This window comes from the organism of the source record quoted next, unplaced genomic scaffold, assembly GCF_019419815.1.
Source record: "Pyrus x bretschneideri cultivar Hongxiangsu unplaced genomic scaffold, Pyrus_bretschneideri_v1 Contig17, whole genome shotgun sequence".
Lineage (NCBI taxonomy): Eukaryota > Viridiplantae > Streptophyta > Magnoliopsida > Rosales > Rosaceae > Pyrus > Pyrus x bretschneideri.
The window spans coordinates 426,917-450,761 of record NW_025999468.1 but is presented as its reverse complement, the minus strand read 5'-3'; the positions used below and the strand labels follow the sequence as shown (position 1 = coordinate 450,761).

General features: G+C 34.3%; 2 protein-coding genes, 1 long non-coding RNA gene, 1 other non-coding gene and 4 pseudogenes across 7 annotated transcripts; 5 read left to right on the top strand and 3 right to left on the bottom strand.

Moving 5' to 3' along the window:
- Window positions 1–1,953: 1,953 nt before the first annotated feature.
- LOC125476118 lies at window positions 1,954–2,072 on the top strand (annotated as a pseudogene).
- A 915-nt stretch (window positions 2,073–2,987) lies between these two features.
- On the bottom strand, window positions 2,988–8,678 carry LOC125475903. Its single transcript, XR_007257266.1, has 6 exons — window positions 8,537–8,678; window positions 8,256–8,382; window positions 7,187–7,279; window positions 6,222–6,308; window positions 4,173–6,023; window positions 2,988–3,249 (listed from the first exon to the last, which is right to left on the bottom strand). It is a non-coding gene; the product is annotated as an uncharacterized LOC125475903 (long non-coding RNA).
- A 3,242-nt stretch (window positions 8,679–11,920) lies between these two features.
- On the bottom strand, window positions 11,921–14,176 carry LOC125476064. Its single transcript, XM_048581794.1, has 3 exons — window positions 13,907–14,176; window positions 12,277–12,334; window positions 11,921–12,058 (listed from the first exon to the last, which is right to left on the bottom strand). The coding sequence occupies exons 1-3, from the start codon at window positions 14,174–14,176 to the stop codon at window positions 11,964–11,966; spliced, it is 423 nt and encodes a 140-aa protein (XP_048437751.1). The 3' UTR covers window positions 11,921–11,963.
- A 4,752-nt stretch (window positions 14,177–18,928) lies between these two features.
- LOC125476117 lies at window positions 18,929–19,047 on the top strand (annotated as a pseudogene).
- A 293-nt stretch (window positions 19,048–19,340) lies between these two features.
- LOC125476116 lies at window positions 19,341–19,459 on the top strand (annotated as a pseudogene).
- Window positions 19,460–19,861: 402 nt separating this feature from the next.
- Window positions 19,862–23,125, bottom strand: LOC103957890. 4 transcript variants are annotated; one of them, XR_007257264.1, is made up of 3 exons: window positions 22,135–22,867; window positions 20,092–20,242; window positions 19,862–19,975 (listed from the first exon to the last, which is right to left on the bottom strand). XR_007257264.1 is itself a non-coding variant. In XM_048581274.1 (2 exons), the coding sequence occupies exons 1-2, from the start codon at window positions 23,108–23,110 to the stop codon at window positions 22,463–22,465; spliced, it is 327 nt and encodes a 108-aa protein (XP_048437231.1). In that variant the 5' UTR covers window positions 23,111–23,125; the 3' UTR covers window positions 22,043–22,462. The 4 variants fall into 4 exon arrangements, 1 of the variants encoding a protein (XP_048437231.1); XR_668823.3 differs by having other exon boundaries at window positions 19,903–20,005; window positions 22,135–22,865; XR_668822.3 differs by lacking the exon at window positions 19,862–19,975 and adding an exon at window positions 22,985–23,055 and having other exon boundaries at window positions 19,981–20,242; window positions 22,135–22,683.
- Window positions 19,871–19,989, top strand: LOC125476108 (annotated as a pseudogene).
- On the top strand, window positions 21,249–21,319 carry TRNAC-GCA. The gene has a single exon. It is a non-coding gene; the product is annotated as a tRNA-Cys (tRNA).
- Window positions 23,126–23,845: the final 720 nt, after the last annotated feature.

Below are 23,845 nucleotides of genomic sequence, written 5' to 3'. Positions count from 1 at the left end.
GTGTCAGTTTCATAAATAGTCAGTCAGTTTAATAAATATTGTAGTACCTACCCGTGTCAGTTTCATAAATAGTGTAGTACATGTATCAGTTTCATAAATTGTTCGTCAGATTAATAAATAGTGTAGTACATGTGTCAATTTCATAAATAGTCAGTCAGTTTAATAAACAATGTAGTAGTCGTGTCAGTTTCATAAATAGTGAGTTTAATAAATAGTGTAGTACTTATGTGAGTTTCATAAATAGTCAGTGTTTAATTTAACAAATAGTGATAGTACTTGTGTTTAGTTTTAAAAAATAATCATTATTTAGTTTAAAAAATAGTGTAGTATCCGTGTTCAATCTCATAAATACTCTGTTTAAGAAATAATGTAGCATCCATGTTTAGTTTCATAAATAGTAACCGTGTCCAATTTCAAACATAACCACTTTAAAAAAATAACGAGTGGAGAAATAACATTTCAATTTTTTAACCATAACTTTTTATGGTGAATGAAATTAAAATATAGGTGAAAAAAAACAAGACAATCGGTATAAACAGTCTTGGTCAAGATTGTAGCACAAGTAGTACCTGCATGAACAATTAAAATTTGTAATTACCCAGCCACACAAAACTTTGAGCAAGATTAATCCATTACGTAATATTTAATTCAACTAAAAGAAAGAAAGAAAAAATAAACTTGTTAGTAAACTGCAGAGCTATAATGCGCCACCGTAGGTGACAGGTGGGCCGCCCTGACTTGCCGAAAAATTCAATTATTTTAAAAAATTACCAAATTTCACAAAAATGAAGATCTCAATGAGAGGAGCAATGTTCATACCTGTAGCCAAGTCCAATTTGGCCGGGAAGAACTCCAGTTCCACTCAAACCCATCGGAAACCCTAATGGGTGTTCTTCAGTTCGACTTCCTCGGTGTTCCAACGCTCCTACAACTGGTTGGATCTTGTTCCTAGGGTCCAAGGGGGGATGATTAAGGGTGGTGGTGGGTGGTGAAACTCGCCGAAACGGCGGAGTCGCCTTCAAGAACCATCGAGTTCTCCGGTGAAGTTCTACACGATTTTAGACCTAAAACCCTTCGAATTTGGGTGAAGATGGTAGATGGGAAGTTGCGGAAGAGGGTGCAGGTGTTGGATGGTGGTGATTCGACGAAAAGAAATGGCAGAATCTGCCGGAATTTGGTCGGGTTGGTGCGGAAGGGTCCTTTTTTTTTTTTTTTTTTTTTTTTTTTATACCCTTCTCTTCTTGATTGGTTCATCCCCCCCTTTAACTAATTGGTCCCTTTTTCTTAAAGCAGATTGGCCCGAAATTTACTCACACCAGATAAGCCCAATTCCCACATGGTGGGGGTTTAACTAATTCAAAAACTATAGTTTAGTAAAACGACTTCAAATTCTAGTAACTATATCGTTAGACTCCGGACTCACAAACGGCTTCCACCTATGCGTTCGTGGTTTCGAGATCTATTCGAAATCATTACTTGTGACCTCCGAAGGTCTCAGGATTATAAATAATTATTTTTCAAAAATTCAACTTTGTACTTAAGTAATTAAAATCTAAAATTAATTTAAATTCCCGAAAAATAGTATAAAATCTCAATAATACAAACATGTACATTATAATAGTGAAATCCAAGAACGAGATTTCATGGGTGATCTCTAGGGAAGTCATCGTGTTGCATCCTCCTGCCTCTTTTATTATTCATTATTCTTTTTTTGTGTATATCTAGTAGCTTATTTGTGGCACATGTTGTTTACAATCGAGTCTCGTGATTGTGAGATGAAAGAAAAGAGTGGGAAAGACTATTCATTCAAGTTTTTGAATTTCGTGGGATCGTCTTGATTAATATTTTTGAATTTCTTGTGGTCATTTTGAGCAGATGTGATTTGCACATGCAAAAAGGTTACAGGATCATGGCCAAAGAAATGGTTATATAAAATTACAAGTCATAGAGAACGGATTTGATCGTAGTAACTCACATGCATTGGATCCCATTAGAACTACAAAGTTAAGAGAGTATGGGCAAGGGTAGTACTAGGATGGGTGGCCTTTTGGTAAGTCCTTGTGTTGCATCCTCTCACCTCTTTTTTTTTTTTTTTTTTTTTTTTTTTTGCGTATTTCTGATGCTTATTTGTGGCACAAGTCTTTTACAACCGAGTCTCATGATTGGGAGATGAAAGAAAAGAGTGGAAAAGACTATTAATTCAAGTTTTTGAATTTGAAGGGATCGTCTAGATTAATATTTTTGAATTTCGTGCAATTGTTTTGAGTAGGTGTGATTTGCACATGCATAAAGGTTACGGGGTCATGACTGAAGAAATGGATAAATAAATTACAAGTCATTGACTAACAAATGAGATCATACCAATTTACATGCACCGATACTCATCAGAACCTCGAAGTTAAACGAGTTTAGGCAAGAGTAGTACTAGGATGAGTGACTTCCTGGAAAGTCCTCGTGTTGCATCCCCCAAACTTTTTTTATTTTTCATGATTCTTTTTTGCGTATTTCTAGCGGCTTATTTATGGCGCTTGTCATTTATAACCGAGTCCCGTGCATTGGATAAAGGTGAAGGGATCATGGCAAAAGAAATGGTTATATAAAATTAGAAGTATAGACTAATGGATGCGATCATGCCAACTCACATGCACCGGATCTCATCAGAACTCCGAAGTTAAGCGAGTTTGGACGAGAGTAGTACTAGGATGAAAGAAAAGAGTGGGAAAGATTATTAATTCAAGTTCTTGAATTTCGTGGGATTGTCTTAATTAATATTTTTGAATTTTGTGTGATCGTTTTGGGCTGGTGTGATTTGCTTATGCATAAAGGTTAGTCATGGCCAAAGAAATGGTTATATAAAATTACAAGTCATAAACTAATGAATGCAATCATAACAACTCATATGCACCAAATGCCATCAGAACTCCGAAGTTAAGCGAGTTTGGGTAAGCGTAGTACTAGAATGGGTGACCTTTTGGGAAGTCCCTGGATAATAGGCATCAAAGCCGAAACCAACTAGATTCAAATGAAATTCAAACGTTATGCTTGCCATGGCCAGCCACATGTATACTGCAGCAATTCTTTAGAGTATGACATCTTACCTATTAAAAAACAGAGCAGATCAAACACCCAAAGGCCTTCAACACTGAGTTCAAGCATTTTCTGGTTCAAGCATTTCTGGTTCGAACCGTTGACAGTTGTAAGGCTTCGTAAGTAACCGGTTCCCAACCACCCCACGAAGAAAGAACTAACCTACAAAAATGCATTAGGAACAAAGACTGCATTGGCACATCTTCCAACATTTTCCATATAACTACCCAAGAAATATGACTTTAGAAATAAAATGATGAAGAGAAAAAACATTCAGTAATTATGATACCATGAGTAATACAAGTCCCTCCTAACGCTCATGTTTAACAACTTTACGTTAACATGTTTATTAATAAAACAGTGCCAATAAAGGGCACTTGTACATATGTGCACGTGTGTGAGTGAGTGAGTGTATGAGTGTGTGTGTGTGCAGCGTGAGAGAGAGAGAGAGAGAGAGAGAGAGAGAGAGAGACACCATGTTCGAAAGAAGATCAAGGTAGAGATCGAGTTCAAGGACGTCCTAGTAGTTAGTACAATAATGTAGCCTCCGAAACAAGTTGATGTTAGCTGTGGAAAATCACGTGGTGGTTGGTTCGGGGAAAGACTAAATATTTCAACAAGCAAACTACTTTAATGATGTAATTATAAGTTTCTAATTGGAATTAACAAGCAAACTACTTAATATTACAATTTAGTCGTATTTCTTTACATTTATCATTGAGGGTTTGAATCTTATGAATAAATAGTCTAAACTAGTTTATTAGGGTGGTATTTTTAGTTGTGTTCCTTTCCACTTGTCAAAGAAGTTTTCTATTTTGATATTGTGAATGAATAGTTTGAACTAACTTGTTATGATTGACTTAATGTGGGGCTTAGCCATACCTTCATCCTCTTTAGTGTAAGTATATCATTGTAATTTTTCTTTATTTACAAATCACAGTTTGAATATAATGATATGGTGTTAGTGCATTATCTCTATTCTGTTGAAAGATATACAATAAATTATGAAGCTATTGATTGAAATGTAAAATACAGTAGAATAGATTTATGAATTATTCTTGTTTCCGAATGTTATGCCAACGCACCTGTTGTACAATAAGAACTTGGCGGTGTCCAAGCTAGCATTGGTTGCAGCCCGATCTGGAGATACTGCTGCGAGATGACAGAAACTAACATGAAACCAGGTGCATACCCCCATGTATCTGTCACAACGCCTATGGGCAGAGACGGATACAAGAAAAATATTTCATGTAAGTATCTCCCGCAAGATTCTGTGACACACTCAAGAGGCAGAAGGGTGCCCTATCCTTCGGTCAGATTGAAGCCAGTGAGGGTGAATAAAATCTCAAGGTATAGCCACAGATTAGACTTCAAAACAATGGCCTGAGCATGCAACCACTTGTATCCCTTTGTTCAAACAGGTACACAATATATCATGAACCCCAAACCAAACGAGGTGCATATCGTAGCCATGGCGTATGCGTATGCTCTCCGAGAATATTTGCTCTCTCTCATCTCATTGAACTCAGCAATGAAGGTAGAAACAGTACTCGTGTAACCCAGAAATCCAAATTGTATGCCTTTTGCAACAATGTCACAAGTCTTAGTGTTCACCTAAGCAAACAGAAAAAGTTCTGAAGGATATATTTCGTTAGATTTTCTATTAAAAAAACCATGAGCATGGACCAAGAAAACGCAGGACAAAGGTAACACGCAGAATATTGTAAAAGAAACGAGTACACTTCAAGAATTCCCCCAAGAAGCTTCTAAAACCTTGACGAGAGAAAAAGAGCCCAAAGTAACAAACTTGGCAGTTTATAATGTGACAAATATATGTGAACCGTAAGCTTTCCGAACACGAGACCATAAAACACAAAAAGTAACGGTGAGGATGCAGCCATGGAGTGGATGTGGACGAAGATCATATCACAAGAACTTACCGCTTTCTTCACAGAAGACAGGGCAGCCATGACACAAGCTGCAGAAACATTGGCAAATAGGGTACCAAATGGAACCCATTTCAACAACCTCGCCTTCCTAATCCACGGCCATTAAGAGAAAATTCTTATTTTGAACTTCCAAATTTTACAAAAACAAGATGAGTGGTGATCCCCTCAATATGGCCAATCTCCGCGTCCTAGTGGTAGTCATGGACTACCGTATGAGAGTAATTATTATATACAGTCAGGTGAACAATATCAACATGTGCCTTATGGGGTTCCCCATTATGGTGATTCTTCATCACATGATGCTAGTTATCCGCCGTCAAGTGCACCACCTAGGCATCCCTATTCTTACTATGGTGGTAGCCAAGACGGCGCTTCATCATCGTATGGTGGTGGTCTTGTATCACATCTGCTATATGGGGTTCCTCATTTTGGTGACTCTTCATCACATAGTGGTGGCCATATTGGTGGCTATCCTCAAAACTCACTTGTACCGTCAAGAACAGATGTTGTGCAAGACTATCACCATATGGTGCACTTGACGGTATATGTGAGTTTTGCGGATAGCCACCAACATGGCCACTACTATGTGATGAAGAGTCACCAGAATGGGGAACCCCATAAAGCAAATGTGATTCAAGACCACCACCATACGATGATGAAGCGCCGTCTTGGCTACCACCATAGTAAGAATAGAGATGCCTAGGTGGTGTATTTGACGGCAGAAAACCACCAACATGTGATGAAGAATCACCATAATGGAGAACCCCATAAGGCACATGTTGATATTGTTCACCTGATTGTATATAATAATTACTCTCATACGGTAGTCCATGACTACCACTAGGACGCAGGAGATTGGCCATGTTGAGGGGGATCACCACTCATCTTGTTTTTGTAAAATTTGGAAGTTTAAAATAAGAATTTGTCTCTGTTCATGAGTTCCATGATAGCATGTAGTCTGAAACTAGTAATAGAGCCCGGGCGTTGCTGCGGGTTTTAAAAGTTTATAAAACATGTATAAAGTTGTATTTCAATAGTAGAAAACGATAGTAGGCAAGAGAAGCAAAGAACTAGGTGCATAACAAAGCTTCAGTAATGCATAAATGATTTCATCAAATGTAAAGGAAAGGATTGCTAACTACTAAGACATGCAACTAACACAAAAACAGTTACTCTTGAGCTTACAATTATGATTGTTGTTTGATCGAGATTATTCAGCTCAATCTGCTTTGTTCATCTATTTCTTACGCTTTCTGTGTTGATCTCTCAACCCTGAAAGGAATAACAATATCAATACAAAAACAGTCAAACATAGCCACAGAAGCCAAACATCAACAATCTCTCATATCCTCCACCCAAAAACACATAGAAAGAAAAAGGAAGAATATGTACGTGTTTTCTCCTCTTCTCTTTCTCCTAAAGATACTCACAATGGATATCATTGACAGTGATAATATATTATTATTTCTTTGGTCAAATGTAATCTAATATTATCAATTGGTAGTTAGTTCTAAAACATTGTTTTTGCAAAAAAAACAAAAAAAGAATGTTGTAGAAAGATGGATCAGATATATTTGGTTTGGTGTCTCTATGTAATATAGAGATATAATGTAAAAATAAAAATGAGTCAGCATTAGTACGTTAGAATCAAACTATTCAGATTTCCATACAAAACAAAACCATATGGACCCCATTTTTGTACAATAACTCGCAGATGCTGTAAAATACGTCTAATACAGGGCAAATAAATACTGATAAAAAAATTGTCAAATGATAAATACAGGCTTCTCTAAATAAGCCCATGCAACTACACACATAGAAATAAATCGATAATAAGAATATAAATATGTATACCATGCCTTGAAAACAATGAATAAATTAAATCATCATCTTGACAATTATAAAGAAAACCAACTATATGATTAACAAAAATTAAGCCTAAAAAGAAACGCAGGACATAAAGATCTATTATAAATTGTCGCTTACATCAGAAACAAATGTTAATTTATTCAAAATCAAACATGGAAAAAAATATATATATGGAAAGAAGAGAATAGATAATAAGCGCGAACAAATTTTGTTCAGATTATTAATTCATATTGCAAATCATAGGTCACAAATTGAAACCAAATGATACCATTGAAGAATACCTTTTGTATTATGTCTTTATATATTGATTGCCAACAAAATGGTCTTCTTTTTTTTTTTTTTCCTTTCTCAACCCAAAGTAGAACCACCAAACCCTGTAATGAAACAAAATATTGTTCATAGAAAATTCCAAAAATTTAATTAGATTTAACCAATACAGTCCTAAACCAATTTAATCTGAAAAATATAAAAAGAATTTTGTACATTACAAAATCAAATCAAATCATATAATCTCAAATATTTTATTCATACCTTTTTTATTGTCTTTATACCGATCACCAACAACCTTTATATATTTTTACTCAAGCTTTGAAGGTGAATTTTTATAAAAACCTGCAATCATGACCAAAAAAAAATTAATATCACAAAGATACAAAAAAATTGCAGCCTTGAATATTTATAACATCAAGAGAAGGACCACAAAAAGATAAGATTGATCAACAAAGATACATTTGTCCACCAAAGTCCAATAAAATACATTCAGAAAAGCCGTTCAGTTTTTACACTTATTGATCAAATGGACTTTAAAAACGAATTCAAATGAACTAAACGGAAAAGAATTACAAAAATTATTGTAAAAAAAAAAAAAGAATTTAAGCCTATTAAGACCATGCACTGACTAACTCTTTGACTAAATCATCAACACTCTAAATACGAATAAATAAATGTGCAAGTAGAGGTGTAAAGTAGAGGATCCCATAATTGTCCCAATGTTAATTTCATGAGTAGTTTACGAAGACATGTGAGGACAATAATTACTTTGTCAACTGATTTAAACAATGAGATTCCAAAAAAGACAACTCCGTAGGAGACACACTATAGTTTCTGCCCACCACAGAGCTTAATCTCTGTCCACACACTATCCATACCCCTTACTGAATCAAAACCCCTAAATCGAACTGATCTCAAAACTGGATTACTGCTCTTACTCTGTTAGACATACCCACACTTATCAATTTACACATAAATTTCAATTCTGAATCATTGGGGTTTCCAAAAAATTCCAAATAAATGCAAAAGTAGACAAATAAACTGAAACAAAATTATGTGCACTGGGGAATCAAGACTCACCCAAAATTGCTATCCAATGCCCTACAATTGAGAACACGTTTACAAAGCCTTTCAAAGGCTCATATTCAACTTTCATATGCAAAGACTCTAAGCTCCAATTGTTATTTCTCAACTCTAGTTACTTCAGCTGCATAACAGAAAGAAAAAAAAAATTTATTTAACTATAATTAACTAATCTGATTTAAGATTAATAAAAAAAAAAGTCGGAAATTTCAGCTTTAAAATTACATCTCAGGCTGGAAGTCGAATAAAAAACGTTGTAGAATTTCAAAACTCCTCACCTTAATGTCAGAAACCCGAAAAACCGGATCTCCTGAAACCAAAAAGAAAACCAAATTAAATCTGAGGCCAAAATTCCCAAAATCACAACCAAAAAATTTAAATGAAAAACCCGTTTATAAATCCAAATTTACACTCCCAAGCACATAACATTCAAAGCCCATACCAAATCGGCAGCAGGAAATGTGATCCACTCCAAATTTTCTGCAAATCGAGACCAAACTGACTATTTTTTAGCAAGCGAGCGTTGTCGTCTGCAGCCTCCGACAAAAGGATCTAAACAAATTTTACTGACTTAACCATTTTTTGGAAAAAGCCGAGACACAGAGAGAACTCGAGATGGGAGAGCAAGGCCAGGATTGAGAGAAGGTTTGTGAGACAGAGATAGAATTGGAAAGAAGAGTCCAGAAAGGAGAAAAGCTGTAGTCCACGAAGAAGGGATACCCTCTTCTGAAATCATCGACGACAAACGCGTGGCAAAGGAGGGTAGCGATGCCATTTCACTGTAGCAAAGATGGCAAAAAATTGATTTAACAAACGAATTGAGGGGCATTTTGGTCCGCACACTGCTCTAGAACAGTAACCAGAAGTTTGGGTTTTAGTATATACTAGTGTAGTGCCCGCGCGTTGCCGCGTGTTTAAAAAATGTATAAAATATATGTGCATTCATATTAGGTGTAATATTTACAATTGTATTTATACACATAATAATTTGTACCTAAAAGTTATATTGACTGTCGCTTCCCAATTTTTTTGTTTTATTTGTGATGATGTACATGCTTCTGTGTTATGATTTGAGAAAATAGAAGCTGTTAGTACAAATAAATAAGAATGTTAAAGAAGAAGAACAATTTTTATAATTGGTAAAGAAATTGGGTAATTTTTGCAGTTTTTAAATAAATTTAATAATATACTACAAAGAAAACTGCAAGGTACCTATTATTTTGATCAGCAATCTTCCCCAAATAGTAACACTGGATGATGGCATAAACTGTCATAGCCTTCAAAAATGACAATTGGCAAAAACCTGTTTATATCGGAGATAAAATTTTAATGACATTCACAGGATAAAACCTGTTATTATTGTTCTAATATTATTGTTAAAAAAATAAATAAATTAAAAAAAAAGAAGAAGAAGAAAAAGCATTGATTGCTTTCTTTGTAAATTGAATTTACATACCATATGAGAGGTTAATCTAGCTTTGATCGAGATTTGTAGTACATGCTGAAGTTCTCAATGTTTGACGGTGATGGTATACAGTTGATTGACTCGTTTCAGATGAAGACAACTGTGAACATTTCTGAGCCAAAAGCTGTTGTGGAGTTTGTTAGAGAATTAAGCAATATATGTAAAAACTGAGAATTATTCCAAGTGATGAACCATGGATATAAAGGAGTTTTATTTTATAGTGGAAAACAACATAAAACAATAAAAGAAAATCTTTACAAATTCGTTTGAATTTCCTATACCATATGTTACTGCGTTTTCAATTTTACACACCAATGTGCCTATCTTATTTGCAGTACGAAACCAACATTAACATATAACAAAAAGTTGAGTGTTTACCTGCCAATGTAGCAATAGGAACGAACACTATAGCTCCAATTCAAAGGTCAAACCTTTCTGCAACTAAATCACTCTACATTTCACCAATTTATTCCATCTCACCACGAAAACTAAGCAAACACAAACCCACATTACAAAATTAACATTTAAAAGAAAATGGAGCTCGTCTTCTTGGAAATTTAAGCACCAATGCATAAAATTGTCCACTAATTCTTAGTTCTTCTATGCATTGCAGGATCATATGCTTACTTGCAATTGATGTTATAATTTGTGAATTTTATGTAAACGACCCTTAAGTTTATATATTGACAGTTAAGACGTAAGAAAAGCTAAAATATATTTACTCTGATTGATCAAATTACTTAGTCTAATTCCCAAAATATGTAATGTACAACATGGTCATCTTTACACATGTATTATGGAACAAACCAAAACCAAATTAAGGAATTTTAATTTAAAAACAAAGGTAAAACATAAGGTACAAATTACACTAAAGTATGGACATTGCATCCAAAAAAAGAATGGATCATTTACTGTCAAGTTAATATTGTAATCTCTTATTACATTATTAAGGTCTTCTTCGTACTGCAAAGATAATAAACAAAGTTTAAGTCCACTAATCTTGAGGCCAAATAAGAAACAATATCATAACTAAAAACTAAAATAGCTGACAAATAATTTGATCAAAGTGAATAGAAGATGAGCTGACAATGCCATACCCTACGATCAATGATAATTTGATACAATGCCACGTGGAAATTGCTTAGCCCATCTACTGAAGACTAAATGTGTGAAAAAATAGGCTGCAAAAGAAGAATAAATGAAGCATAAGTTGAAAAAGAATATTTGGTCACAAATGACCTTACCGTTAAAAGTAAATTATAAGAACTTACCATGGGTATTGATAGAAGCAGGAGACTGTTCATAAAGATTTATCTATTTCCAAAGAATTAGTGAAACACATGACTAAAATCAAATTCCTATCTACCCAAGTCTTTATACAACTAAAAAAGTTGGGAACATTTAATCATAACCTGGAAGAAGAATCCATTTGGTGATTTGATTCAAACCTGGCTGAAATCTTCGAGTCTTCTTATGATTTCAAACGTCTCCAAACCACCTGGTGTTTCAAAAAAACATCAAGCCCAATAAATACTACTCACACAACAAAAATTAATAAATATAAAAACCGAATTTGTTCAAATCAACACAAAAAACCAAAAACTCATAGGAGCTTCCTTCTGAGAATCTCAAACTCTAACCATTTCAAAAAAAGTTCTTCGCATTTCCTCAAATACGTGCTAAACTCTCTCCTACTGCTCAAAATCCAAATGAGTACTTGAGATATATAGAACCACATTTAAGTTAAAGCTATACTGCACTAAATGACATTCAAAACCACAAACACCAAAACAAAGATGAATTCAACACGTTGAATGTGTAATACTCATATCTAAATCCAATTTGAAACATAATTTTCGCCCTTAAATTTTTTCAACAAATGAACATACAATTTAGGAAAGCAACTACAATGCAACTGAAGAGCTGTTCGACTTAGCTCCATTTAGTATGGCCAAAAGCTTGAAAAACAGCTTAGAAGCACAATTCCAAATATTACCAAAAGCAAGCATCTTTGGGGTAAAGAGCCCACTTTCCCAAACAGAGCTTTAAGTTCATGCCACATGATTCGAATTAATTTATCAATAATATAAGTTTTAAAATGGTAAAAAAGGAGGAAATACACCTATCACCCGGTTCACTGTGATCTTTGAAATCCAAGTTCCACTACGTATCCCTCTGCATAGCTGCATAACTTCCAGTGACGAACACGGTTTCAGAATATATAAACTTCAGAACTTAATTCATTCTATAAAATAGAATAAAAAAGTTGATTTACACTTGTAAGGCATGCTCCAATGTTGATATAAAGTTGAGTCAGTTGATTTGTGACCACCAACTGTAAACGAAAAATGTAAATGCTAAGTCAGTTTACATGTTTAAATCTTTTGGTAAATGCTAAGTTATGTTATTATCTATGATGGCATGCCAAAGACCAAATAAAAAAAATAACAGTAAAGAGTTAAAACTCAAAGTTGAAATACCATCTTCAATGTACCATCATATGCTAGCATTTAAAGTTGAATTGTTAAAATTTAAATCCTATGATCAACTCACCTTTCTTAATCTTTTCTGGAGGAATAAACAGAACGTTTCTTCTACTCTTCTTTAACCACTACACCAAAAAAAACAATAATGTTTAAATATTAAAATTTAAGATCTTAAATTCATAAGTTAAAAACTTAAAAGCTAGTTAAAATAAACATCCATTACAATAATAGCACGGAAATTAAGTTGTTTTATTTCTGAGCATTTTTTTGGCAATCAAACGGAGAAAATCTGTGTTAAACTAAACACGCAATGGTTGTTAAATTTAGTTCTTTAAATTTATAATTTTTTTAACATGTGAGTTGATCCGTACTTTTTAATTTGGTTTGGAAATGGGGTAAGATCATGTTGGTTTAAAACAATTGTTAACATGTTATGGTGGAATATATTATACCAAGGATTAAACAAATAGTTGTCATTTATTTCTTGCAATGCATTCACTGTTAATGAATAGTGACATCAAATTGATAAGTTTGTAGCTACATAGGAAAAAAGACTAATAGGTATTATGCACATAAGTAATCAACCAAAACCTCTTTCCACATCAACTAATCAATAGCTTTAACTGTAAAAAAAAAAACAAAAAAATTGATTCGAAAAACCTCTGTAACTATTGTAATTTTCAGTTTCTAACTCATTCTTTTGATCAATATCATCTGAATCAGTGTAATTTCGTCAAATTCTAATCCATATTATCACTTGTGTGCCTAAAAACAAAACTAATCGACTCTTACCAGCAGCACAAAAAAAAATAAAAACTTGGAAAAACGAAGTTGTGTGCCTAAAGGCTTTGTTTTAAAAGACAGAGAAGGGCATAAGAACTTTACCTTAGGAATTTTCCCAACTCCGCTCAACCTTTTTACCCACCCTAAAAAATACTTCAAATCCGATCCACCTACTAAAACACAACCAAAAAAAAAAAAAAAAAAAATTAGCAAACTAATAAACTTAATTATATATGATCATTTCACCACATATTTCAAATTAATTGGTGAAAAAATTAATTAATTAAAATGAGTTTAAAATAAATATAAAAACCAATAATAATTGTGATTGTCCATTTTCTGCTCCCTGGGCTTTCCACTTGGAGTTCAAGATAGCACGAAACCACTAAAAAAAAAAAACTATTCAATTTTTGAGACCAGAGAACAAAACCAAGCAAACACCACCAATGCAACAGAAACAACCTAGTAAAATAGAGTTTTACAGAGAGAAAAAAAAAAAAGAGAGGACTTTAATTTTACATCGATCGAGCAATCGATCTAGACGAAAACCCTAAATCTCGAAGACCAAGATTTCCTAAAACGAAAATTCGAATTAGATGGAACAGCCACACACAAATCATCGAAAAAAAAGAAGAAAAGTTTTAAAGAAAAAACTCACAGACCTTAATCAGAAGGGGTTTGCAAGGTTGTACACAAAAACCCTAAAATTCGCACACCAATTTTCCTGAAACAAAAAAACCCAATCAGATCAAACAACCACACTGAAAACATCAAAAAAAAAAAAAAAAAAAAGAAAGAAAGAAAGAAAGGAAACAATCAGTGCAAAACGCAAAGACTTGAATTTTACAGCGATCAATCTGCAAATTTCTTCCCAATCAAAGAAAGGACAAAAAAAATATAAGCAGAGAAACCACCTGAAACAGTGCAATCACCCGGAAAAGAAACTCTTCATACGACACACGATCGACGCAGAGAGAGAAGCAGGGAAACACGAAGGATTGACGCAGGGAGAAAAGCACGGAAACAGAGAGGAAGAGAAAGGGAAAAGCGACGGAAGAAAATGGAAGAGAGGTAAGCAAGGAAACACGAAGATTGAACAGGGAGAAAAGCAGAGAGAAACTAGAGAGCAGGCGAAAGGGAAAAGCAACGGAAGAAAATGAGAGAGGGTTCGAGCACCTTCCCATATGTAGACTCACTCTACTAAGGGGCAAAATCGCCAATTCATGTAGCATCTTTTAAAGGGCTGAAAACCGTGCGTTAGATCAGGGGCAAAATCGGATTGGTGCCAATCCGCTGAGCTTTAGTATATATAGAATATAAATTTATAGGCTTGTATTTACTGTGAGTTTCACCACTCACACATAATTACTGTGAGTTTACCATTTGACTTGTATTTTATATTTCTTTTTTGTCATGTTCTGTTCATTCAAAGTTTCAAATGTCCATCCGATTAGCGTGAAGGTAGTACATGTACTGTTCATGAATACAATAATGGTACTAAATTACAGAGAAAGATATTTTGGTACCATGTTCAGAAAGAAAATTAAAAAAAAAAAAGGGAATCTTCCATCAAAGAATTAATTTAAAATAAACCGATTTGATCTAAAATTTACATGATCTAATCGAGTTCGGATCTCAAATTTAGAAGGTCAATAGTGAAACGGTCTAGAGTATATTATCATATCACCAATTTGAATAATGGATCATATTTCTTACTTGTTCTTACGTATTGTTTTTATTTATCACATTATTTTACAGGGAGTGCATTTCCACTGAAGATGGATTCCCTTCTCGATTCCAGAGGTCTACCGGACCAATTCCTTCGTCAATGCTGGGTTTGGAAGCTATGATTGGAAGACTGAATGATTTTGGCTTTGAGGATTACCTGAGCCCCTAGGAATCTGAAACCTTTTGGTCTGTGGACACATCATGCAATGGAAGTTCACCTTGGGCTTTCAAAGGGTCCAGTCTCCCCAAGCTTTATGTGATCCTCGTAGACTTTCCTAAAGAAGAGGATTAGTAACCTTGTCAATGTTATTCTTAAAATGTGATTATCTGTCACACTGTGAGTTGAAAGGTCCAGACATTGATATTGTGGTATTGGCTTTCTTCCAACCAATGACTGTTCCTCTATTTGGCACTTCAAAAAAATAAAATAAAATAAAATTAAAAAAATGCAAGTAACAAGAACCCAATTAATGTAAACGTCAATTAAGTACAACAAGGAGAGATGGGATTTGGGCTTTTCATCGAAAAGTCAATAAATTATTAAACTCTACACTGGCAGGTGTCATGCATGGCTGATGCGTGTCTGTGAGATTGAAATTTCAAAAATTCGGATTACTTTATTTGGTGGTCTTGGTGGAAGAGATTCTTCTCTTGTTCCACATCCCTCTTCCTCAATCTTCTTTTGAATAACAATATAATATAAACAGAATAAGAAAAGTAAAAAACTAAATTCTTTTAAAGGAAAACTAATGAAAAAACTTCAATTCTTTGCATTTTAACAAAAAAAAAAAAAAAAAAAAAAAAACATACACTAACTAAAAAAATAAAAAATAAAAAATGCCCCCCCACCCCAAAAACAACAAAAAAAAACCCAAAAAACTCCATCAGACTTGGAGAAAGCAGCGTGTTAAAAGTTAAAAAGTAAAATTGAGATCCAAACCATCAGACTACTACTCGTAATTGCCTCTGTTTTTTCTTACATGGCAGACAAATTTTTGTTTGATTTTCGTTTCGGTGCTTCAATGTTTTGCTATGATTTTTTGCATTGGACAGAGAGAATTTTAAATACGTCATCACACTAATGTTTTGCAACAAAAAGATAAATATATGTATATATTTTCATAGGAAAACTACTGAAAATGATTTTTAAATCTTTGTATTTTAATGAGTATTGAAGAAAATTAGAAGAAGAAAATGTGTTTGGAAGGTGAGAATGTGCCAAGAATATTCAAGAAGAGAAGAGAGAAGAATGTAGTACCGTTAAGTTTTATGAATGGTACTGTTAAGTTTCATAAACAGTGTAGTAAGTTTCATAAACATTATCATAAGTTTTCATAAACAATGCAGTAAGTTTCATAAACAGTATCGTAAGTTTCTTAAACAATGTGAGGACTTGTGGGTCCGCGTGTCAGATTTTTTTAATGTTAAAATTATATCATTTTCATTAAAATTTAAGTTCCTTTGTCATTTTTATTAAAATTTAAGGGTTTTCCATTAAAATTTAAGTCTTTTTAATTAAATAAAGTTATAGCATGATTTTTTTTTATTAAAATAAATTTAGTCCAAACCCTTTTCATGAAAGCTTCTTTGGATGTACTACTTGAATTTGAAGTTGAAGTTGAATTTTGGAAGTAATAACTAATATTTATCTTTGACTTAAGTACAGTTGGTTGTCAATGATGGTACTCCGAGCCCCGAGTCGATCTTCTTCTTTCCTTACCATACATGCGTAATTATATATGTGCCAATCAATTATTAACACATACTCGCTCTTTAGTTGTTAATACTATCGAGACCAAATTTTTACCAAATTTTGTAACTTAAATGATATGAATGTTGATGATTGAATTATTACTTAAATGTTAATTAATGTGTTTATCATTTGGTTTAAAATTTGATTTTTTTAGCATTATCCCCTATTAATTAGAAGGGCACGCATGCATGCATGAACTTCAATTTATAAAAAGTCAGTATTTATTATCATAAATAGTCAGTCAATTTAATAATAGTGTAGTACTTGTGTCAGTTTCATAAATAGTCAGTCAGTTTAATAAATTGTGTAGTCATAAATAGTTAGTCAGTTTAATAAATAGTGTAGTACTTGTGTCAGTTTCATAAATAGTCAGTCAGTTTAATAAATTGTGTAGTCATAAATAGTCAGTCAGTTTAATAAATAGTGTAGTACTTGTGTCAGTTTCATAAATAGTCAGTCAATTTAATAAATATTGTAGTACCTACCAGTGTCAGTTTAATAAATAGTGTAGTACTTGTGTCAGTTTCATAAATAGTCAGTCAGTTTAATAAATATTGTAGTACCTACCTGTGTCAGTTTCATAAATAGTGTAGTACATGTGTCAGTTTCATAAATAGTTAGTCAGATTAATAAATAGTATAGTACCTGTGTCAGTTTCATAAATAGTCAGTCAGTTTAATAAATAATGTAGTAGTCGTGTCAGTTTCATAAATAGTGAGTTTAATAAATAGTGTAGTACTTATGTGAGTTTCATAAATAGTCAGTGTTCAATTTAACAAATAATGATAGTACTTGTGTTTAGTTTTAAAAAATAGTCATTATTTAGTTTAAAAAATGGTGTAGTATCTGCGTTCAATCTCATAAATAGTTTAAGAAATAATGTAGCATCCATGTTTAGTTTCATAAATAGTAACCGTGTCCAGTTTCAAACATAACCACTTTAAAAAAATAATGAGTGGAGAAATAACATTTCAATTTTTTAACCATAACTTTATATGGTGAATGAAATTAAAATATAGGTGAAAAAAACAAGACAATCGGTATAAACAGTCTTGGTCAAGATTGTAGCACAAGTAGTACCTGATGAACAATTAAAATTTGTAATTACCCAGCCAGACAAAACTTTGAGCAAGATTAATCCATTACGTAATATTTAATTCAACTAAAAGAAAGAAAGAAAAAATAAACTTGTTAGAAAACTGCAGAGCTATAATGCGCCACCATAGGTGACGGTGGACCGTTTTGACTTGCCGAAAAATTCAATTATTTTAAAAAATTACTAAATTTCACAAAAATGAAGATCTCAATAAGAGGAGCAATGTTCATACCTATGGCTAAGTCCAATTTGGCTGGGAAGAACTCCAGTTCCACTTAAACCCGTCAGAAACCCTAATGGGTGTTCTTCGATTCGACTTCCTCGGTGTTCCAACGCTCCTACAACTGGTTGGATTTTGTTCCTGGGTCCAAGGGGGGTTGATTAAGGGTGGTGGTGGGTGGTGAAACTTGTCGAACGGCGGAATCGCCGTCAAGAACCATCGAGTTCTCCGGTGAGGTTCTACACGATTTTAGACCTAAAACCCTTCGAATTTGGGTGAAGATGGTAGATGGGAAGTTGCGAAAGAGGGTGCAGGTGTTGGATGGTGGTGAATCGACGAAAAGAAATGGTGGAATCTGCCGGAATTTGGTCGGGTTGGTGCGGAAGGGTCCTTTGTTTTTTTTTTTTTTTTTTCACCCCTCTCTTCTTGATTGGTTCCTCCCCACTTTAACTGATTGGTCCCTTTTTATTAAATCAGATTGACCCAATATTTACTCACACCTGATAGGCCCAATTCCCACATGGTGGGGGTTTAACTAATTTAAAAATTATAGTTTAGTAAAACGACTTCAAATGCCCGTAACTATATCGTTAGACTCCGGACTCACAAACGGCTTCCGCCTATGCGTTCGTGGTTTCGAGATCTATTCGAAATCGTTACTTGTGACCTCCGAAGGTCTCAGGATTATAAATAATTATTTTTCAAAAATTCAACTTTGTACTTAAGTAATTAAAATCTAAAATTAATTTAAATTCCTGAAAAATAGTATAAAATCTCAATAATACAAACATGTACATTATAATAGTGAAATCCAAGAACGAGATTTCATGGGTGACCTCCGGGGAAGTCATCGTGTTGCATCCTCCTGCCTCTTTTATTTTTCATTATTCTTTTTTTTGTGTATATCTGGCAGCTTATTTGTGGCACGCGTTGTTTACAATCGAGTCTTGTGATTGTGAGATGAAAGAAAAGAGTGGGAAAGACTATTCATTCAAGTTTTTGAATTTCGTGGGATCGTCTTGATTAATATTTTTGAATTTCTTGTGGTCGTTTTGAGCCGATGTGATTTGCACATGCAAAAAGGTTACAGGGTCATGGCCAAAGAAATGGTTATATAAAATTACAAGTCATAGAGGAACGGATGCGATCGTAGTAACTCACATGCATTGGATCCCATTAGAACTACAAAGTTAAGAGAGTATGGGCAAGGGTAGTACTAGGATGAGTGGCCTTTTGGTAAGTCCTTGTATTGCATCCTCTCACCTCTTTTCTTTCTTTTTTTTTTTTTTTTTTTTTTTTTTTTTTTTTTTTTGCGTATTTCTGATGCTTATTTGTGGCGCGAGTCTTTTACAACCGAGTCTCATGATTGGGAGATGAAAGAAAAGTGTGGGAAAGACTATTAATTCAAGTTTTTGAATTTGGAGGGATTGTCTTGATTAATATTTTTGAATTTCGTGCAATTGTTTTGAGTAGGTGTGATTTGCACATGCATAAAGGTTACGGGGTCATGACTGAAGAAATGGATATATAAATTACAAGTCATAGACTAACGAATGAGATCATACCAACTTACATGCACCAATTCTCATCTGAACCTTGAAGTTAAACGAGTTTAGGCGAGAGTAGTACTTGGATGAGTGACTTCCTGGGAAGTCTTCGTGTTGCATCCCCCAAACTTTTTTTATTTTTCATGATTCTTTTTTGCGTATTTCTAGCGGCTTGTTTATGGCGCTTGTCATTTACAACCGAGTCTTGTGCATTGGATAAAGGTGAAGGGATCATGGCAAAAGAAATGGTTATATAAAATTACAAGTATAAACTAATGGATGCGATCATACCAACTCACATGCACCGAATCTCATCAGAACTCCGAAGTTAAGCGAGTTTGGGCGAGAGTAGTACTAGGATGAAAGAAAAGAGTGGGAAAGATTATTAATTCAAGTTTTTGAATTTCGTGGGATTGTCTTAATTAATATTTTTGAATTTAGTGTGATCGTTTTGGGCCGGTGTGATGTGCTTATGCATAAAGGTTAGTCATGGCCAAAGAAATGGTTATATAAAATTACAAGTCATAAACTAATGAATGCAATCATACCAACTCATATACACCAAATGCCATCAGAACTCCGAAGTTAAGCGAGTTTGGGTAAGAGTAGTACTAGAATGGGTGACCTCTTGGGAAGTCCCTGGATAATAGGCATCAAAGCCGAAACCAACTAGATTCAAATGAAATTCAAACGTTATGCTTGCCATGGCCAGCCACATGTATACTGCAGCAATTCTTTAGAGTATGACATCTTACCTATTAAAAAACAGAGCAGATCAAACACCCAAAGGCCTTCAACACTGAGTTCAAGCATTTTCTGGTTCAAGCATTTCTGGTTCGAACCGTTGAAAGATGTAAGGCTTCCTAAGTAACCGGTTCCCAACCACCCCATCAAGAAAGAACTAACCTACAAAAATGCATTAGGAACAAAGACTGCATTGGCACATCATCCAACATTTTCCATGTAACTACCCAAGAAATATGACTTCAGAAATAAAAAGATGAAGAGAAAAAACTTTCAGTAATCATGATACCATGAGTAATACAAGTCCCACCTAACGCTCATGTTTAACAACTTTACGTTAACGTGTTTATTAATAAAACAGTGCCAATAAAGGGCACTTGTACATATGTGCACGTGTGTGAGTGAGTGAGTGTATGAGTGTGTGTGTGTGTGTGTGAGAGAGAGAGAGAGAGGCCATGTTCGAAAGAAGATCAAGGTAGAGATCGAGTTCAAGGACGTCCTAGTAGTTAGTACAATAATGTAGCCTCCGAAACCTATATTGAAAAGTTTTTTCTACTATTTGATTTCTTGTATATTTTCTTTCATCTCTATCGGAGACCCTTATTTGGTCCAATCAGAAATGATTCTATCATTTCTATATCATCAATTCAATCATTTCTATATCATCAATTCAATATAGATCGCATAACATATATATTATAGTATAATATATATTTATTATACTTATATATGCCCCTATTTCTACCGTTTTTAGCGTTAAATTTTAAATACTTGAACGGTCGATTCTTTTTTTTTTTTTTTTTTTTCGTCTTAGCTTTCACCTTTCCGAATGAAACCAGAGGAGTGTTTCATTATGATCTGAATTGCGCTTTTATCTTTCATGTTATTCTTAGGGCAGGCCTTCTATAACATAACAAAAAAAACATTATAACATAACAAAAAAACGAAAAGGAAGATTTGAGTATTATTAATTTTAAATTCAATTAATAGCCATAACTAAAACTAATAAAATGGCTATAACTAACCATTCCGTTAATTTAGAATTAGAAGAGAATTCAAAATAAAATTATTTATTAATTAAATATGAAATTATTTCGAATTATATATAATAAATAATAATATTATAAGATTGTAATATACAATAAATTCATATATTTTGTATCATTTTGGCGGCATGGCCGAGCGGTAAGGCGGGGGACTGCAAATCCTTTTTCCCCAGTTCAAATCCGGGTGTCGCCTGATCAACAAAAGAATAGAAATACCTTCTTATGTTTTGCTGATATAATTTGCAAACTTTTTTCCAGCAGAAGCAAGTGGAGGAAAAGGATTTTTGGTTTACACAATTGAGTTCTTTTTGTACATGCGTCTGTAATTCTTCAATTCTTCGAGTCCTGTCTTCTATTAATAACTTGGGGAATCCCATATAGATTATGACCTGAATCAAATCGATTCTTTTTTGAATCTCTATACGTGCAATTCCCTCTACATTAGAGGATATTTTCATATTATTTTGCACATAAGTTGATGTTAGCTGTGGAAAATCACGTGGTGGTTGGTTCGGGGAAAGACTAAATATTTCAACAAGCAAACTACTTTTAAGGAATGATGTAATTATAAGTTTCTAATTGGAATTGACAAGCAAACTACTTAATATTACAATTTACTCGTATTTCTTTACATTTATTATTGAGGGTTTGAATCTCATGAATGAATAGTCTAAACGAGTTTATTACGGTGGTATTTTTAGTTGTATTCCTTTCCACTTGTCAAAGAAGTTTTCTATTTTGATATTGTGAATGAATAGTCTGAACTAACTTGTTATGATTGACTTAATGTGGGGCTTAGCCATACATTCATCCTCTTTAGTGTAAGTATATCGTTGTAATTTTTCTTTATTTACAAATCACAGTTTGAATATAATGATATGGTGTTAGTGCATTATCTCTATTCTCTTGAAAGATATACAATAAATTATGAAGCTATTGATTGAAATGTAAAATACAGTAGAATAGATTTATGAATTATTCTTGTTTCCGAATGTTATGCCAACGCACCTGTTGTACAATAAGAACTTGGCGGTGTCCAAGCTAGCATTGGTTGCAGCCCGATCTGGAGATACTTCTGCGAGATGACAGAAACTAACATGAAACCAGGTGCATACCCCCATGCATCTGTCACAACGCCTGAGGGCAGAGACGGATACAAGAAAAATATTTCGTGTAAGTATGTCCCGCAAGATTCTGTGACACACTCAAGAGGCAGAAGGGTGCCCTGTCCTTCGGTCAGATTGAAGCCAGTGAGGGTGAATAAAATCTCAAGGTATAGCCACAGATTAGACTTCAAAACAATGGCCTGAGCATGCAACTACTTGTATCCCTTTGTTCAAACAGGTACACAATATATCATGAACCCCAAACCAAACGAGGTGCATATCGTAGCCATGGCGTATGCGTATGCTCTCCGAGGATATTTGCTCTCTCTCATCTCATTGAACTCAGCAATGAAGGTAGAAACAGTACTCGTGCAACCCAGAAATCCAAATTGTATGCCTGTTGCAACAATGTCACAAGTCTTAGTGTTCACCTGAGAAAACAGAAAAAGTTCTGAAGGATATATTTCGTTAGATTTTCTATTAAAAAAACCATGAGCATGGACCAAGAAAACGCAGGACAAAGGTAACACGCAGAATATTGTAAAAGAAACGAGTACACTTCAAAAATTCCCCCAAGAAGCTTCTAAAACCTTGACGAGAGAAAAAGAGCCCAAAGTAACAAACTTGGCAGTTTATAATGTGACAAATATATGTGAACTGTAAGCTTTCCGAAGACCATAAAACACAAAAAGTAACGGTGAGGATGAAGTCATGGAGTGGATGTGGACGAAGATCATATCACAAGAACTTACCGCTTTCTTCACAGAAGACAGGGCAGCCATGACACAAGCTGCAGAAACATTGGCAAATAGAGTACCAAATGGAACCCATTGCAACAACCCCGCCTTCCTAATCCACTGGCCATTAAGCAGGGCCATTAAGAGACAAATTCTTATTTTGAACTTCCAAATTTTACAAAAACAAGATGAGTGGTGATCCCCTCAATATGGCCAATCTCCGCGTCCTAGTGGTAATCATGGACTACCGTATGAGAGTAATTATTATATACAGTCAGGTGAACAATATCAACATGTGCCTTATGGGGTTCTCCGTTATGGTGATTCTTCTTCACATAATCACCATCAAGTGCATCACCTAGGCATCCCTATTCTTACTATGGTGTATCCAAGACGGCGCTTCATCATCGTATGGTGGTGGTCTTGTATCACATCTGCTTTATGGGGTTCCTCATTTTGGTGACTCTTCATCACATAGTGGTGGCCATATTGGTGGCTCTCCTCAAAACTCACTTGTACCGTCAAGAACAGATGTTGTGCAAGACTATCACCATATGGTGCACTTGACGGTATAGGTGAGTTTTGCGGATAGCCACCAACATGGCCACTACTATGTGATGAAGAGTCACCAGAATGGGAACCCCATAAAGCAAATGTGATACAAGACCTACCACCATACGATGATGAAGCGCTGTCTTGGCTACCACATAGTAAGAATAGGGATGCCTAGGTGGTGCATTTGACGGCAGATAACCACCAACATGTGATGAAGAATCACCATAATGGGAATCCCATAAGGACACATGTTGATATTTTTCACCTGATTGTATATAATATTACTCTCATACGGTAGTTCATGACTACCACTAGGACGCG

Coding starts and splice junctions, on each gene's coding strand:
- LOC103957890 (XM_048581274.1), bottom strand. CDS start 23,110: ATGGCCCTGCTTAATGGCCAGTGGATTAGGAAGGCGGGGTTGTTGCAA. Junction 22,664..22,984: donor TGTCTTCTGTGAAGAAAGCG/GTAAGTTCTTGT, acceptor CTGTTTTCTCAG/GTGAACACTAAGACTTGTGA.
- LOC125476064 (XM_048581794.1), bottom strand. CDS start 14,176: ATGGGAAGGTGCTCGAACCCTCTCTCATTTTCTTCCGTTGCTTTTCCC. Junction 12,335..13,906: donor GGGTGATTGCACTGTTTCAG/GTGGTTTCTCTG, acceptor TTTTTGGTGTAG/TGGTTAAAGAAGAGTAGAAG. Junction 12,059..12,276: donor TCCAGAAAAGATTAAGAAAG/GTGAGTTGATCA, acceptor TTTCGTTTACAG/TTGGTGGTCACAAATCAACT.